This window comes from Colobus angolensis, unplaced genomic scaffold (assembly GCF_000951035.1).
Source record: "Colobus angolensis palliatus isolate OR3802 unplaced genomic scaffold, Cang.pa_1.0 Scaffold37, whole genome shotgun sequence".
Taxonomy (NCBI): domain Eukaryota; kingdom Metazoa; phylum Chordata; class Mammalia; order Primates; family Cercopithecidae; genus Colobus; species Colobus angolensis.
In genome coordinates this window covers 4,123,298-4,141,685 of record NW_012117043.1, presented here as the reverse complement: position 1 = coordinate 4,141,685, position 18,388 = coordinate 4,123,298, and the positions used below count along the sequence as shown (strand labels likewise).

Below are 18,388 nucleotides of genomic sequence, written 5' to 3'. Positions count from 1 at the left end.
GAGGCAGGAGAATGCCGTGAACCCAGTAGGCGGAGCTTGCAGAGAGCCGAGATCGCGCCATTGCATTCCAGCCTGGGTGACAGAGTGAGACTCTGTCTCAAAGAAAAACAAAAAAAAAGTTGCTTTTTGTTTTTGAAAAATTGGGGCCATGTGATGTGAGTCTGATATCTGAATATTCTTAGTAGTTGGAAGTACAAGAGGTACAAGATTCTGCTTTAAAGTACTTAAATCCCTAACAAGGTAGTTGATAATACCTATAAGATTGCAGTCTAGGTGAGCTTTTTATCTTTAAATAAGATTTGTGGAGAATTCTACTGAGACATTGATGTGAATACAAGATTAAGAGTCTACCAGCCACAACCCCTGCATATTTATAATATATTCTGTGAAACTGAGGTACCTCTCATACTAGTTATTACTTATAGTGGATATAGTGTCAACTGCTCATTTCTAAAACAGTTGCTGATCAATCACTAAACAATCTCTTTTTCCTTTGGACAGCTGGAATGTTCTGAAGAACTGGGTGATCTTGTGAAATCTGTGGACCCTACATTGGCACTTAGTGTGTACCTAAGGGCTAACGTCCCAAATAAAGTCATTCAGTGCTTTGCAGAAACAGGTCAAGTCCAGAAGATTGTTTTATATGCTAAAAAAGTGAGTTCAATGAAACAAATTCTCAGCATGAATTCATCAAAGCATTGACAGAGAAATTAGCCTTTATTAACTCTTGATTACTTTAATAGTGAATTTCCTTTCATTTTGATTTACTTTAAAATGTATAAAAATTCTCTTACCCCTCATATCAAATTCATACTTGTTAAATTGAGACAATTACTGTTGCATGGCTTATCAGAATTTAAGATAGCAGGCATGTTTAACATGTTAGAACAAACTTTTGAAATACTCATTTATTGAAAATGGATAAGCCAGGCCAGGTGTGGTGGCTTGCGCCTGTAATCCCAGCACTTTGGGAGGCCAAGGCGGGCAGATCACTTGAGCTCAGGAGTTTGAGACCAGTCTGGGCAACATGGTGAAACCCTGTCTTTACTAAAAATACAAGAAAGTAACCAGGCGTGGTGATATGTGCCTGTGGTCCTAGCTACTCAGGAAGCCAAGGTGGGAGGATCACTTGAGCCCAGGGGGCAGAGGTTTCAGTGAACCGAGATTGCACCTCTGCATTCCAGCTTGGATGACGAAGCAAGACCCTGTCTCAAAAAAAAAAAAAAAAAGAAAGAAAATGGATAAGCCAGTTATAAAAATTGACAGGTGTTTGTTCAAATATGTCATCATCAAGGTCTAACTGGGCACCTTAAATTGCAAATGAATTTGTGCTTTCATGAGTAGTTCCATATTAGCAAGATTTTATAGTAGAAAAAGTCTTTAAATGCTATAAAATTGAAACTTAGGAGCAGCATTTGAGTCTTTGTTTGTTTGTAGGTTGGATACACTCCAGATTGGATATTTCTGCTGAGAAATGTAATGCGAATCAGTCCAGATCAGGGACAGCAGTTTGCCCAAATGTTAGTTCAAGATGAAGAGCCTCTTGCTGACATCACACAGGTAATGTGATTACAATATATTTTGTAGAAGCTGATTGAAACGGAGAGTGGGGGCCAGCCGTGGTGGTTCACGCTTGTAATCTCAATACTTTGGGAGACCAAGGTGGGAGGATTGCTTGAGGCCAAGAATTCAAGAGCAGTCTGGGCAACATGTGAGACCCTGTAACTACAAAAAATCTAAAAATCAGCTGGGTGTGGTGGCACATGCCTGTCGTCCTAGCTACTCAGGTGACTAAAGCGGAGGGACAGCTTGAGCCTGGGAGGTCCAGACTGCAGTGAGCTGTGATCATTCCATTGCACTCCAACCTGGGCAACAGAGTGAGACTCTCTTAAAAAGAAAAAAAAGAAAACTTACAGTTTGTAGAAATTAAAGCTTTGTCACTCTATATGGATCAACCTCAAATGCCTTGCAAAAAAAAGCAAGTTGCAAAAGAATGGACAGTATGAAACCCTCTGCATGTAGTTTTAATACATGCAAAACAAACATCTTATTTAGAGATGTATATGTATTAAAAATATGAAAAATACATGGGGATGATAAAACAAGATAGTGGTTGCCACTGGGTGTGGGGAGAGGGAAGAGAGGCATTTGGAAGTATGAGTCAGAGTCCTTCATATTGTTTATGCTATTGATTTTCAAAAGTTTATAAAAATAAAGGTCTGTCAGGCCAGGCATGGTGGCTCACGCCTGTAATCCCAGCACTTTGGGAGGCTGAGGTTGGCAGATCACCTGAGGTCAGGAGTTTGAGACCAGCCTAGCCAATATAGCAAAACCCTGTCTCTACTAAAAATAACAAAAAATTCAGGTGTGGTGGCAGATGCCTGTAATCCCAGCTACTTGGGAGCTGAGGCAGGAGAATCGCTTGAACCCGGAAGGCAGAGGTTGCAGTGAGCTGGGATCGTGCCATTGCACTCCAGCCTGGGCAACAAGAGCAAAACTCCGCCTCAAAAAAATAAATAAAATAATAAAATAAAGGTCTATTGGTTCAATTGTATTCTGCTATTATGTAATATCTTGAAATATTGTGTAGGTTTTATCAGAACTGAAAATAACTGTGTTCTCTAGAGGACAAAAATTTGTTCCTAAAGTGTTCATATTGTCCAAATAAAATTCTCAGGTAAAGAAAGAGTTCGTGCATAATTTTGTCTACTTACTCTCCATAGGATCTTAAAACAATTTCTTTTAAATCTATTTTTTTTGTAGATTGTAGATGTCTTTATGGAGTACAATCTAATTCAGCAATGTACTGCATTCTTGCTTGATGCTCTGAAGAATAATCGCCCATCTGAAGGTCCTTTACAGACGCGGTTACTTGAGATGAACCTTATGCATGCGCCTCAAGTATGTGTTTTAGTGCTTTTTAGACATATTTCCAACATTGTTTTAGTGGTTGTGCAGAGCATCTCAGATTGTCATGCAAAGCTACTGAGATGCCTACTCCTTATACAAGAAAATTTAGCTATTATAATATTCTTTTGTACCTTCTTTAACAGTTCACTATTAAACCTGAATCCGTAATGGATATTGAATTACTCATATAAATGGAGTGGACATTTAACTTTCCTTGTTTGTGGTTTTACAGGTTGCAGATGCTATTCTAGGCAATCAGATGTTCACACATTATGACCGGGCTCACATTGCTCAACTGTGTGAAAAGGCTGGCCTACTGCAGCGTGCATTAGAACACTTCACTGATTTGTATGATATAAAACGTGCAGTGGTTCACACCCATCTTCTTAACCCTGAGGTATTTCAGTTTCTTACCTAATAGATGGTGTTAGTTGTGATTAATAGGTACACTGAAAATGTGTTTGTGGTACTAAATATTAATGATTTCATACCACCATGAGGTTCAACATTATTTCATTCATTCATTCATTCATTTATTTTATCTTGTAGTGGTTAGTCAACTACTTTGGTTCCTTATCAGTAGAAGACTCCCTAGAATGTCTCAGAGCCATGCTGTCTGCCAACATTCGTCAGAATCTGCAGATCTGTGTTCAAGTGGCTTCTAAATATCATGAACAACTGTCAACTCAGTCTCTGATTGAACTTTTTGAATCTTTCAAGAGTTTTGAAGGTAAGTAGGGGTTTTTGAGTTTTTAAAAAAAAGTACTTAAGATAGCCAAGAAGAGGTATGCTTATGATCAGGCTATTGGAAATTTTGTCTTTCTTTCTTTTTCTTTCTTTTTTTTTTTTTTTGAGACAGAGTCTCGCTCTGTCGCCCAGGTTGAGTGCAGTGGCTGGATCTCGCTTCTGCCTCCCAGGTTTACGCCATTCTCCTGCCTCAGCCTCACGAGTAGTTGGGACTACAGGCACTTGCCACCTCGCCCGGCTAGTTTTTTTTGTATTTTTTTAGTAGAGACGGGGTTTCACCATGTTAGCCAGGATGGTCTCGATCTCCTGACCTTGTGATCCACCCATCTCGGCCTCCCAGAGTGCTGGGATTACAGGCTTGAGCCACCACGCCCGACCTAGAAATTTTGTCTTTCTACAAATTTGTTCTATGGGACATTTTAATTTTTATTCAATAAATGTTGTCAAGGCCCTTTTATGTGGGATCCTCAGGATATGCAGTGAACAAGACCATCTGTTTGGATATTTTTATAGATGAATGAAAGGTAGAATTTTAAGAGAAAAATATGTAGTGGTGTTGAAATTGCAAAAATGAAAATACAGGTTGAGTGTCCCTAATCTGAAAATCCAAAATGCACCAAAGCCTGAAACTTTTTGAGCACCAACATAACGCTCAAAGGAAATGCTTGTTGGAGCATTTCAGAAACTGGATTTTCAGATTAGGGATGCTGATCAGGTAATTATAAAGCGAATATTCCAAAGTTGAAAATCTGAAACATGTCTGGTCTCAAGTATTTTGGATAGGGGATACTCAATCTGTACTAATGATCGAGTATAATAACATTTTATGCTTATATGTCTGACTCTTACAATAGCAGGTGATTCTCACCAAGGGCATTTTGTGATTTGTTGCTATTTAGCAGAATTTCTTTTTTTTTTTTTTTTGAGACGGAGTCTCGCTCTGTCATCCAGGCTGGAGTGCTGTGGCCGGATCTCAGCTCACTGCAAGCTCCGCCTCCCGGGTTCATGCCATTCTCCTGCCTCAGCCTCCCGAGTAGCTGGGACTACAGGCGCTGCCACCTCGCCCGGCTAGTTTTTTGTATTTAGCCAGGATGGTCTTGATCTCCTGACCTCGTGATCCGCCCGTCTCGGCCTCCCAAAGTGCTGGGATTACAGGCTTGAGCCACCGCGCCCGGCATCAGAATTTCTTAACCTTAGTACTATAGACATTTAGCGCTGGATAATCATTGTAGAGGGGTATTCGTGTAGATGTAGAATATTTAGCAGCATTCCTGGTTTCTACCCACTAGATGCCAGTAGCGTCAGCTCCACCAGTTGTCTTCAGACATTGCCAGTGTCATCTGTGAGGAAAATCACCTCAGTTGAGAACCACTGCTATGCAGGGTACTAACGTAATCACCGTTGGGTGGCTAAGTTCTGGTCCTCAATTGCCTTTCTCTCCTCTTTGTAGTAGTAGTGCTCTATTGAGAAGGAGTAAGAGAGTCTACTAGTTTTCTTAATTTTCACAGTTTCAAAATGTTAACTATGCACTAAATTTATACTGTTTAGTGCAGCAGTCACTAGCCACATATAGCAGCTATTCACATCAAAAGTTATTAAAATTAAATAAAATTTAATATTTAGTTATTCAGTCACTCTAGCCACATTTCAAGTGCTTAATAGCCATGTGTGGTTAGTGGCTATTATATCAGGGGGCAAAGATAAGATTTTCATCATTGCAGAAAGTTCTTGTGGACAATACTGCACTAAATTCTTCCCAAATTATTTTGTATGTTTCCTATAAACTGCATATTGAAAAATACCAGGTATTGGGGTCTTCATTTAAAATTTCCCATATAGGGGCACAGTGGTGTATGCCTTTAATAATCCCAGTGCTTTGGGAGGCCAAGGCAGGAGGATTGCTTGAGGCCACAAATTCAAGACCAGCCTGGGTAACACAGCAAGACCCCATCTCTACAAACATTTTCTCAAAAGTTAGCCTGGCATAGTGGCATGCACCTAGCTACTTAGGAGGTTGAGGTGGGAGGATTGCTTGATCCCAGGAGTTTGAGGCTGCAGTGAGCTATGATCATGCCACTGCACTCTAGCCTAGGTGACAGAGACCTGCCTCAATAAAAAAGAAAAAAAGGCAACATTGGGTTGAATTGTCTGTTCTTTAGGATTAAAGTGCAAATCCATTTTACTGATCTGATTAATGGAATAATTAGTATTTTTATCGAGCTTTTTAAGCAACCAACTTATATTTGGGAGTATTCAATGTAACAGTTTTTTAATTGCATAAATGCTTTTCAGTCATTCTCAAAAGTGTGCCTATGCTTAATTGTAATTACTTGTTTCTTCAAAGGTCTCTTTTATTTTCTGGGATCCATTGTTAACTTTAGCCAGGACCCAGATGTGCACTTTAAATATATTCAGGCAGCTTGCAAGACTGGGCAAATCAAAGAAGTAGAAAGAATCTGTAGAGAAAGCAATTGCTATGATCCTGAGCGAGTCAAGAATTTTCTTAAGGTAAGTGGTTTTGAGTAACGTGTTTTCTGGTTGGATTCCAGTTTAGCAGTTCTACAAGGGTTTGGTCGTAGTTCAAAAATATTTTTTCCCTAAATGTGAAATTGTTAGCATTCTTAAGTTGTGTGCTGGATTATTTCTTCCAAACATAATACTCTGTGGTTTCCTTTGAAATACGGAAGGAAATCGGTGACTAAGAATGACCATCTGTTTAAAAGAAGAAAAAAAAAGCACTATTTCAAAGGAATTTCCTTTAATTTTGGATGGAAAAATTTAGAAAAGTGGTTGTATACTTTCAATGTCATTTGAGAATCATTTAGGCTTTTGAATATTAACATCAGCTTGCTCTTCATACCATTTTGAGGAGTCTATGGTAGACAAAGGGATCTGTTATCTAAGGAATGTATAGGCTTACCTCTTTCATCAAGTTTGCCCAACTCTAGAAACTAAAATATTATTCATATATAATTCATAAATTAAAGGTACGACGATCAAACAAAACGCTCAGCTTTGTGACACATGAAATCAGTTATAGAGAAGTAAGGACCACCTGTGTTGCAGGGAGGAGTAATGGTCCAGACATTCTGAACTCTAGAAGATCCCTAAGAGCAGTTAATTTTGTTTAATGTTTAACTTAGCTTTAGCTTTATTCTTGTAACTACCAGTTACTTTGTGAGGGAAATAAAGCCTTTAAAGTTGATAGCTATCTATAAAAGACCAGGAAAACTACAGAACACTTAGATTACTGCTCCCTCACAGCCTATTATGTGTGTGTATGTATTTTATATATATATATATAAAATGATTCCTGAGACTTTACAGGAAGTTCTGAAGTATTTTTTTGTCTTGGAAGAATTTTAAATTACAAGTGAAACCAAAATGTTTATTGTAGAATACAGTATGAAAAGTAGGCTTTTCCTGCTCCCAGACTATCATCATTTGTGCCTGTGGTTGCACTGGCAGATTGTTCTTTTGAAGAATTTACTACCTGGGCTCTAGATGAAATAGCAAAACCCTTAGGGATTTTAGTGTAATGAGGTAGTCAAAATGTTGAAATTGGTCTATATTTTAGATTAAAAGATACACTTTTCAAAAAAGTGTAGCTTTATAATGTCTTTGGCCATCATGAATATTCTGGGTAACCTAGCCAGTATGCTATGTTTGGACCAAAACTTTCTGGTATCAAAAAACCCCTCCAGATGAGAAAGATTTGATACTCTATGCTTGACTAGTGTACCCATAATACTGATTCACTTCCTTCTGTGAGTATCATTACTATTTCCTTCCAAAATAAAACACACACACACACACACACACACAAAAAACTACTACTAGATTCTTTTGGAGGCAGGGGGTGTTGGGGTTTTTTTGTTGTTTTTCTTTTTAAGCTTTGAAGTTCAGGGGGGTGCATGGGCAGGTTTGTTATATAGGTAAACTTGTGTCATGGGAGTTTGTTGTACAGATTGTTTCATCACCCAGGTATTAAGCCTACAACCCATTAGTTATTTTTCCTGATCCTCTCCCTCCTCCCATCCTCCACCCTTCAGTAGGCCCCAGTGTCTGTTGTTCCTCTCTGTGTCCATGTGTTCTCATCATTTATCTCCCACTTACTAGTGAGAACATGCAGTATTTGGTTTTCTGTTCCTGTGTTAATACTACCAGATTCTTACATGATTTCTTTTTGTTTTTATTGAGCCCTCAGCTTTTATGCTTAAATTGTAACTTCTTGAGCTTTGGATTTTAATATTTGAGTTACATATATATGGAAGGCAAAATGAAATTAACTGTTATCATTTAATTATCACATTCTTGAGCTTTAAAAAAATCCTCTAGTAAAGAAATAAAAAATAATCCTCTGGGTACTAGGATGGTACTGCCTTAGGTTTGCATATCCCATGGGATCTAATCGGATGACGACTTCCCTTCTACACTTGTGAATTAGGTGCAAGCCTGATATAGTAGGGGTGTGGATGTGGATTATGAGGTTTTGAGTCAGTCAGACCTGTTTCAAATTCTACTTAGCCATTGTTTGTTCATTCAGTATATGTGTAGCTGTTACCTCAGGCAAGTTAATGAATGTGCCTCAGCCTCAGTTTCTTCAACCATAAGCTATGTTTATTTATCAAGTACCTTGTATATTATAGATGTTGCGGTAGTAACTATTACTGATAAGTGATAAGCCTTGCGCGGTGGCTCAAGCCTGTAATCCCAGCACTTTGGGAGGCCGAGGCGGGCGGATCACGAGGTCAGGAGATCGAGACCATCCTGGTTAACACCGTGAAACCTCGTCTCTACTAAAAAAAAAAAATACAAAAAACTAGCCGGACGAGGTGGCGGGCACCTGTAGTCCCAGCTACTCGGGAGGCTGAGGCAGGAGAATGGCGTGAACCCAGGAGGCGGAGCTTGCAGTGAGCTGAGATCCGGCCACTGCACTCCAGCCTGTGCGACAGAGCGAGACTCCGTCAAAAAAAAAAAAAAAAAAAAAAACCTTGGAAAAAGGTGGAGTTAGCTTAAATGGGATTTCTGTCAGGCAGGTATTTATTTCTCTTTGATATCAATTTGTACCTGATTCTTTGAAGGAATTTACTTCCAGCCAGGATTAGAGGTGAATTTAGTGTCTTATGTCTACATAATTTGAGATGGGAGCTCAATACTAAGATGCAACTATCACATTTATCCTCTGATGCCAGTGTTGAGGATGAACATAATAGATTCCTTGTTAACCTGTAGGACATGGTTACGATGCCTCTTACCACTGTCATTAAACTTAATTTTAGAGGTACTAGCTACATGATAATTTACTGGTGTTGTAAGTAAACCCTGTGTCATAAGAAAAATACCGTTGACTCTGATCTTGACTATTCGAGTGCCAATTGTGTGTTAGACACCAGGAATAAAGAGATTGGTAGAACATAGCTTCTCCTTTAAGGTACCCTGTGAGCAGGATAAAATTGTGTCATTAGCATCACGTGGCTTATGCCCTAAGTTTGTAGAACTGTAAACTCTCTGTAGAAAGCATGTAACTGTTCATCAGACCCATGATCTGCTCCTTGCTACCTTTGATCTTATTTTCTACCTTTCTTTTTTTCTTCTTTCCTGGTTTAGCTTCAACCACACTGGCCTGCTTGCTATTCCTGGAACTCCCCCAACCCTGTCCTGCCCAAGGGCCTTTGCTTCTGCCCTGTACTACTTATTCTTTCATGACCTTCTCTTTTTCCTTCTTTGGGTTTCTGATTGAATGTGTCATAAGAGAGGATGTCTCAGGTTGCCTTGTGTAAAATAGAACCCATTCCTACTCCATTTTGCTTGTTTTTCTTTATAACACCACTGTGAACGTCTCCTCCCACTAGAATGTAAGTTCCTTGAGAGAATGGACTCTGCTTCCTTTGTTCCCTGCTGTATCTCCAGTAACTAAGAACAGAGTCTGATACTTGGGTACTCATAAATATTTGTTAAATGAACAAATTTATGTTGAAGAAAACCTCTGACTATGTTAATATAATTTCAAGTTTGATCTTAAAATCTTTAACCATTATAACTGGAGGTTAATTAAACATTTAGTAGGTAATTTAATATTATTAAAGTGTTAATAACATTTCTACCATGTATAAAATCATGTGCAAATTTTAGCATTCAAGAAAATAACCTAGATTTTGTCTGCTTTTTAAATCTGAAATTTTCTTTTGGAATACAGTTAGTATTCCACAAAAGTGGAATTATTTGCCACAGAAGTTTAAACACCTATGCATGAAAATAGAGTAAGTAATCCTAGATTATTTGTAAGTGATAAAGATAAAAAAAAATTTTATGTGTGTAGGTAAGATGACTAGTGTGTTGATCCATACTTTCTTGATGTTCATTTAGTAGGAAAAACATGACATACTAAAATTTTTGCATAGATAGATGCAGACAGATTCTAGAAATGATTGTAACAGCTATTAGTGCAGAGTTTCCATGGTGTTAAACAATACTTGCTTTAGAAAACCTTCCTTAATGTGGAAAATGTGCAGCTTTACAGACATTTTTATTTTTTAATTTAGGATGGCTAAATTAAAATTAAGATTTACCTTGGTGTTCTTGGAACACTTCATAGACTAGTCTTTGTATTATTTATAATTGAGTAACTAATATCCCCTAGTCTCAGGAGCCATTTTATTCTAACCTTGAAAATAATGTTCTTAGTGGCCATCACTGGGGGAAGTTCTACCCTGCTTAGTTCTGCTTCCCTAGTAGACTATGTTAGAGGAATCATTTATTGAGGAATGTTTCACTGTGTTTAAATGAATTCCTGATGGAAACTGTTGTTTTTTGTGCTCTACCTTATGTCTGTGGAATGTAACAGGACATGTATCAGGTAAATGCCCAGTACAGGTTTTACTTACCTGTCTGTAACATCTTCTATGTCAATCTATAAGTAGGATTGTAGTTTGGTATCTGTAATGGAATGGTAAAAGCAGTTGGCAATTTAAAGAGGTCTTTTCTTTAAATGCTGGGTTTTTTTGGGGGTAGGGGGCGGTTCTTATGGCCACATGTAGTCACCATCATGCTGCTCCTTGTAGGCTTTGTTATAATAGAGTATTGGAGACTGGTTGTCTAGATTGGATGTGGGGAGGGATAGAAAATCATTAGTTTGAAACAAATGTGAGCCATTTATGCCATATGTTTGACATTGTGACTATAGTTATTAAGTTGATTTCAAATACAGTGGAAGTGTTACTACCAATGAAAGTCCCAGTGTGGTGACTCTCAGATGAGTGGCTCTCATCTGAGAGCCACTGCTGGCTCAGGTATCTTAATTTGTTACTCTTGTTTTCTGGTAAAGGGTGTGTATGGGAAGGACCTGGTATCTTGCTGTGTGAATCCAAGTATTGCTTAGTAAAAATTTACTGAAACTGGGATGTACACACTCAACTATTGGGACGTTCTTTCTTTAACAGAAGAGCCATGCTTGTGTGAGCCTCTCTTGTTAGTGTAGAACAGATTCTCATATTTTACATAGATTCGATACCTCATAGAAGGAGAAAATTAAAGCTTCCTTTTGTTTGTCTTTTTTTCAGGAAGCGAAACTAACAGATCAGCTACCACTTATCATTGTGTGTGATCGATTTGACTTTGTCCATGATTTGGTGCTCTATTTATATAGAAATAATCTTCAAAAGTATATAGAGATATATGTACAGAAGGTAAGTAATATGTAGGTAATGTAAAGGTATAATCTTAACTATAGATTTTGTTTCTCATATTCTGGAAATCCTTTTGAAACTCTGTGCTCAATAAGAGTGGTCTGCAGCTTTTAACGTGGGTTTTTTTGTTTTTGTTTTTGAGACAGGGTCTTGCTCTGTCACCCATGCTGGAATACAGTGGCACAATCATAGCTCACTCTAACCTTAAACTCCTGGGCTCAAGCAATCCTCCTGCCTTAGCCTCCCAAGTATCTGGGACTGCAGGTGCATACTATCATGCCCAGCTACTTTTAATACTTTTTTCCCCAGCAGAATCCTTTCTTGGATTAAAATTCTACATGCTTTCCTAGCAAGCCGACTCAGGGAAGGGGAAAAGAAATGCATGCCAAGTGTGTAAAATATAAGAATAGAACTGCTATTGTTGAAAAAGTTGGGTGGCCTAGGGCCCTACTAACTTGATAGGCCTTGAGGTATCCGTGTAGAAGCCCTAGACTCCAAAGCAGAGTTTTCAAACCATCTTAAATACAGCTATTAGATACTTCACCTTCTAACTGTAGAAACAGGCAGTATTGCTATAATGGGAGCCTTTTAATTAGATAGTCTTGCATAGTCATCTTTGACTGTAGTTTCTTTGGATTTATTCATCATATGAAACAATGCTTGGGTAACTAATAGAGAATATAGTATATGTGCTTTCAATACTTATTAAACCATGAAGTCTTGTTTTTAGCCGGACCTCCTGCTAAATTCCTCTATCTAGTTGCAAATTTAGACCCTCAGTTTATTACTGAATTTAAAAATTGAACTTAAAGAAAAACTGAGCTTAAAAGCGATAGAGATAAATGGTTTTATTTTTTCTAATTCCTCTTTGCTTTTAGTAACATAGTGACATTCTTCTGCTTTTTTTTAACCACAGGTGAATCCAAGTCGACTTCCTGTGGTTATTGGAGGATTACTTGATGTTGACTGTTCTGAAGATGTCATAAAAAACTTGATTCTTGTTGTAAGAGGTCAATTCTCTACTGATGAGCTTGTTGCTGAGGTTGAAAAAAGAAACAGGTGTAGTACCATTTTAACAGGGATAAGTTACTCTTTCTTAGCATGGCAATAGATAAAAATATAGGTAGTCATTTGTTCCAAAACTACTCAAAAAAACGTGGAGAATAATTTCCTGAAGACAACTCACGTAGAGGTGATAAGCTAGCTAATAGCGCCCCCCAAAAAATCTGTTTTCTGAAACATTATAGCTGTCATAGCAAATCTGTTAACCTGGTTGATCCTTTTTTTAGCATGTTTATAATTACAGCTATGTGGTTTGACTTTATGTGTTTTTAATATAAACTATGTACTAAGTCACCTATGTATTTAACAACTAATTCTTTACTGATCAATAGTGTGGTGTTTCCAACCTGAGAAAGCTGCTTAATAAAAACAAATAGCGTGGTGTTTATTTAAGTATGAGGCAAAAGAGTTCCCTGTGCAACTCTTGAATTCAACTGATGTTTAATTTATAGTACCTTAACATGGTAATACATGATAATATAGATTTCCAATAGAATATAGTGTAAGTGGTTCTAAAACTTACAGACTGTGAAGTCTTTTTTTAGCTGGAACATTTTGAGGAACTAGTGTTTAGGAAGTACTGATATAAATGAGGTTGGTGAGGTGGTATGCTAGTGGGAAGGTCTGCTGTTTATATAAGAAGAAATTAAGAAAGTCTGTGGGATTTCATTTTAACCTGAGTTGGTATAGGTGATCTACTAATTATATTCTTAGAATTTATATTAGAATATTTCAAACATGGAAAAATTTTGCATTTAAGGGTAATAGAGATATACAGTTAATACTGACTTAAAGGTTTGAGCCTAGTTTCAAGTAATTTCATGTCATAACAATTTAACATTTAATAAGAGGTTCAGTTGAGTCTTAAATCTATTACCTGAAAATAATCTTATTGCATATTCCAAGCAAATGGCAGTTACCGTTAGATAATTTAGTCTTTAAGTGACAAATTATATTGTGAAAAGCTAGATTCACCTCTAAGTCACTAGTCTAGATATGCCTTAGCTAATTTTTATTCCTTAAGTTGACATGGCACATCTTGGATTACACATGTTTATAGGAGCTGGATTTTTGCCTCTGTTTATTAAAATTGTCTTCTCCCTAATGGCAGTGTTCATAATAACCATGTGAATTTGATAGACAAAATAACAGAATAATGCTTTTTCTTTGGCTGCTTTTAATGTTTAAATCATTGGTAAAAGAGGCTTGGGCCAGGCGTGGTGGCTTGTGCCTGTAGTCCCAGCTTCTAGGGAGGCTTAGGTGAGAGGATTGCTTGAGTCCAGGAGGTCAGGGCTGCAGTGAGCCATGTTCCCGCCACTGCACTCCAGCTTGGGCAACAGAAGACCCTGGCTTTAAAATAAAAATAAAAATAAAAATAAAAGAAGGCATGGTCATCAGGACTACCAAAACAAGCTATAGTATAGCAAAACTGTGCTCCTTGATGGAGTGTTTATATGACAGCTACAACCATTAAACCCAGAGCTTCTAAAGCTACCAGATTTTATTCCCAGTATGTATTTAGGGTTTGGCTGTAGGCAGTGCTGTGTGTTAACTGTGTTAAGAGCTGAAAGAACTCTCAGATAATCTGGCCTATATAATATCACCTCCCCATTCTATCCATAAACAAAATTTCCTAAGGTCTAGATATTTTGCATGTTATAAAGAAAGGACACTGTGTGACTCTCTAATCTTTTATTCAGATGTAAGCAGGTAGGTATATCATATAGCAGATAAATCTGGGAGAGTGAAAATAGCCTTATATATCTTCTTTTTATTCTTGGGCAACTCAATCATCTTTTGAGTCCAAGGATCACTTGAGCCCAAGGCTGTAGTGCACAATGATTATGGCTGGAATAGCCACTGCACTTCAGTCTGGGCAATGTAGCAGTACTCGGGGGGAAAAAAAGTATGTGAAAGTGAAAGCACGTTGTAGACCATAAGGTATTTACATAGTTAGCATGTCAAGAGTGTATTATTTATAATGCAGTATGTGTGTGTGAGGTTTTTTTCCCCTTTTTCCTAGATTGAAACTGCTTCTGCCTTGGCTAGAGGCCAGAATTCATGAGGGCTGTGAGGAGCCTGCTACTCACAATGCCTTAGCCAAAATCTACATAGACAGTAATAACAACCCGGAGAGATTTCTTCGTGAAAATCCCTACTATGACAGTCGCGTTGTTGGAAAGTATTGTGAGAAGAGAGATCCACATCTGGCCTGTGTTGCTTATGAACGTGGCCAGTGTGATCTGGAACTTATTAATGTAAGTACTGCTAGCTGAATATGTAAAAAAGCTGCGTTTTTAAAAACCTGTTATATGAGAGGTTTAGGGTGATTTCAGGTAATATGGGACATTTGGGGATGGTGGGTGCTTTTTTAAAACTTTATTTGCTAATAATTGTGAATCTGAAAGTGCCCAAATAGTGGATAAAGTCTATATACCCTTTATTCTGATTGACTTGTTAATGTTTTTACCCCATTAGCCTTACCATTTGTGTTCTCACATTCTTACATGCAGGCACACCATTCATACATATGTGTATACACATGTCTATTATTTTTTAACCACGTGGGAATAAGTTGAATGCATCATGGCCTTATACCCCTTCAGAGTGTATGGCCTAAGAATAAGGATATTCTGTTTCATTAACCACATGAAATATACCAGCTTCAGTCAGTTTGACATTGACAGGATACCTTTAAAAATCTGTTCTATTCTAGTTGTGTCAATTAACCAATGACATCCTTTGTAGCAGTTTTTTCCCCTCTAGTCTAAGGTTATATATGACTTGTAGTTTTCATGTCTCTTTAGTCTCTTGTACTCTGGAATGGTTCTTCAGTCTTTTGTTTTTTATGACACTGATATTTTTGTAAACAGATAGTTGCTTTTTCTATTTGTAACTATTTTATATAGGTGAAATTTAAAGCAACATCAAATTAACCATTTTAAAGTGAACAATTCAGTGACATTCAGTACATTTACAATGTTATATAATCACCTTTATCTAGTTCCAATTTTTCATCACTTCAAAAGGAAACCCTGTATTCCTTAAACAGTTCCTCCACATACCCCCTTCTCCCAGCCCCTGACAACCACCAGACTGTACTCTGTCTCTATGGATTCGCCTATTGTCTATATTTCATTTAAATGTAAAGTCTCTTTTTAAAAAATAGAATGTGTCTCATTTTGATTCCTCTGATGGTTCCTGATGGTTAGATTTAGATTATATGTTTCCACCCAGAATACTGCTTCAGTGGTGGTTTGTTTTTCTCATGGTATTGTATCTCCGGAAGCACGCGGTGTTCATTTGTCCCCTTTGTCAGTTTTTATCAAGTTGTAACATTTCTTTATTATATAATTATTACCCTCTTGCAGATATTAAACAGTCTATAAGTAGACACTTAAGACCATGCAAATATCCTCTTACCCCCTCCCTTAATTTAGCATCTGTTGATTCTTACTTAAACCATTCTTAATGTGTTGGTTGCAAAATGAAAATTTTTCAAACTCCAGCAGTTTCTCCACATTTGTCAGTTAACACTCATGCATTCATGAACTCTTGGATTTTATTCGATGGGCTACAATCCATTACTATTTATTTTGATGCTCAAATTGTCCCAGTTGGTGAGAACCTCTTCAGTCTGTGTCTTTGTGTCATGGGCTCATTGTTCTTTGAGCATTTTAACTTATTTTCTGGCACACAATACACCAAGCTCATTTTGTACCTTCTGCAGCCCTGGAGTCCAGTCATTTCTCTAGGGAACCTTTTACTGGGGCATGGTATTAGAAATCAAGATCTGGGCCAGGTGAGTGGCTCACTCCTAGAATCCCAGCACTTTGGGAGGCCGAGGCAGGAGAATCACTTGAGCCCAGGAGTTTGAAACCAGCCTGGGCAACATAGTGAGCCCGTCTCTACAAAAAATTACATAATTAGCTGGGGGAGGTACCATGCACTTGGTTCCAAGCTACCCAGAAGGCTGAGGTAGGAGGATCACTTGAGCCCAGGAGGTCAAGGTTGCAGTGAACTATGATTGCAACACTGCACTCTCCAGCCTGGACAACAGAGCAAGACTCCTATTTTCTGAAAATATTAGAAGTCAAGATCTGAGCTTAGGTATATTTGCTTCTAAGATCTTTCAGTGGTCAGAGCTAGGAAATAGTTATATTTATGTACATACATATGCTCACTTATGTACATACATGTGCATATACACATGGAAAAATAAACACACAAGAACAGCTAGTAAAACACTGAAAAATGTATAAGTGGACTAGTCCTACCAGATGTTAAATTGTATATTACAAAGCCTGTATAATTAAAACAGTATATTACTGGTACGTGAATCAAAGTCCAAAAGTAGATCCAATATCAGTAAGATTATCAATAAACAGAGTTTAAACAATAGGAAATAACCTCTAAAATGCTATAAAAAGTCTTTTACTTTTTACCTTGAAATTGATCTGTCGTATCTTCAGGTTTGCAATGAGAATTCCCTCTTCAAAAGTCTTTCTCGCTACCTGGTACGTCGAAAGGATCCAGAATTGTGGGGCAGCGTGCTGCTGGAAAGCAATCCTTACAGGAGACCCCTAATTGACCAGGTAACATTGGCAAACATGTTTATGACTGTCAGTAAAAATTATACATTTTTAACTATGGATACAATCCTTCCCCTCATCATATACTCAAATGGATCATATTTAACTAGAAGAGAAAGCAATACAAAGTAGAAGGAAATTAAAATTTATATACATTCAATTTACATTCATTTGTATATAATGAATGTAAATTGTATACGTTATATATAAATTAATGTAAATTTATATAAGTATAAATGTATATAACATACATTAAGAAAAATAAGCTGCGTGCAGTGGCTCACGCCTGTAATCCCAGCACTTTGGGAGGCCAAGGTGGGCGGATCACCTGAGGTCAGGAGTTCGTGACCAGTCTGGCCAACATGGGGAAACCCCGTCTCTACTAAAAATACAAAAATTAGACGGGCATGGTGGCACGTGCCTGTAATCCCAGCTACTCGGGAGGCTGAGGCAGGAAAATCGCTTGAACCTGGGAGGCGGAGGTTGCAGTGAGCTGAGATCACAACATTGCACTCCAGCCTAGGTGACGAGCGAGACAGTATCAAAAAAAAGGAAAAAGAAAATACATCCCAAAAGACATGACTTAATTATATAAAACTCTCGGTTCATCATAGTTTAAAAGGAAAATAACAAACTAAACATTAAGGATTGCTATAAACACCTAAGAAGTGGCTAAATTGATTGGAAACTTCAAGACAATGATAAGTCAGCAAAAGGTAAAGATTTGAGAAAATACAAAAGACCAGGTGCATCAGTGTTATATCTTACTAACAAGAAGTATAGAACTGCACATGAGATGGGCTTTTATACCTAAATAAAATAGACAACATATTTTAAAAGCTCCAAAAATTGAAGAGTTGTTAATAATGAGTCTTAAAATTCTCCTGAAATAAGTATAAATAAAACATTTTGGAAACAAGTAAGTTGAAGGCTATTAATATTTCATTCCTTTCCTAGGAAGCATTTCTAAGGAACATTCCAACTAGTTACAAAGCTTCCTAGGGGAAGGATGTGGAGGGGGTGGTTGGAAATCATTGCAGCATCTAGAAAGCCATGCAAATAGGCAAAACCAAAAGAATTACTGATACTATAGTTCCACATCTGTGTAGTTGAATTTTGCATTATGTGTAGCCACTAAAGTGATAATGATGATTGCTAGCCTGGATAATGTTTTAAGCAGGGAAAAGAGAAATTATATAATTAGAGTAATTTTTCAAGAGAGTAGAATTACACATATTGTATAGATTGGTGTAGAAAGACCTCTGTGTGTAAATTTAAAGGTCTTTTTCCTACTTCATTCTTTTCTGCCTATTTCAAGTTTTCTAATGAGAGGCCAACTTATCCTTATTTAAAACCAACTTGATTCTCAATACTTATGTCCCATATATC

General features: G+C 37.5%; 1 protein-coding gene across 3 annotated transcripts in view; it reads left to right on the top strand.

The window, feature by feature from the left end:
- CLTC (clathrin, heavy chain (Hc)) overlaps positions 1-18,388 on the top strand; it is a 77,023-nt gene that overhangs the window by 44,775 nt on the left and 13,860 nt on the right. For all 3 annotated transcript variants that reach the window (XM_011953671.1, XM_011953668.1, XM_011953670.1), the window contains 10 exons: positions 502-654; positions 1,438-1,560; positions 2,764-2,901; positions 3,143-3,307; positions 3,460-3,640; positions 6,002-6,165; positions 11,220-11,345; positions 12,262-12,404; positions 14,431-14,665; positions 16,880-17,002. In XM_011953671.1, coding sequence (XP_011809061.1) covers positions 502-654; positions 1,438-1,560; positions 2,764-2,901; positions 3,143-3,307; positions 3,460-3,640; positions 6,002-6,165; positions 11,220-11,345; positions 12,262-12,404; positions 14,431-14,665; positions 16,880-17,002 — 1,551 coding nt within the window. The remainder of the gene's footprint in view (positions 1-501; positions 655-1,437; positions 1,561-2,763; positions 2,902-3,142; positions 3,308-3,459; positions 3,641-6,001; positions 6,166-11,219; positions 11,346-12,261; positions 12,405-14,430; positions 14,666-16,879; positions 17,003-18,388) is intronic.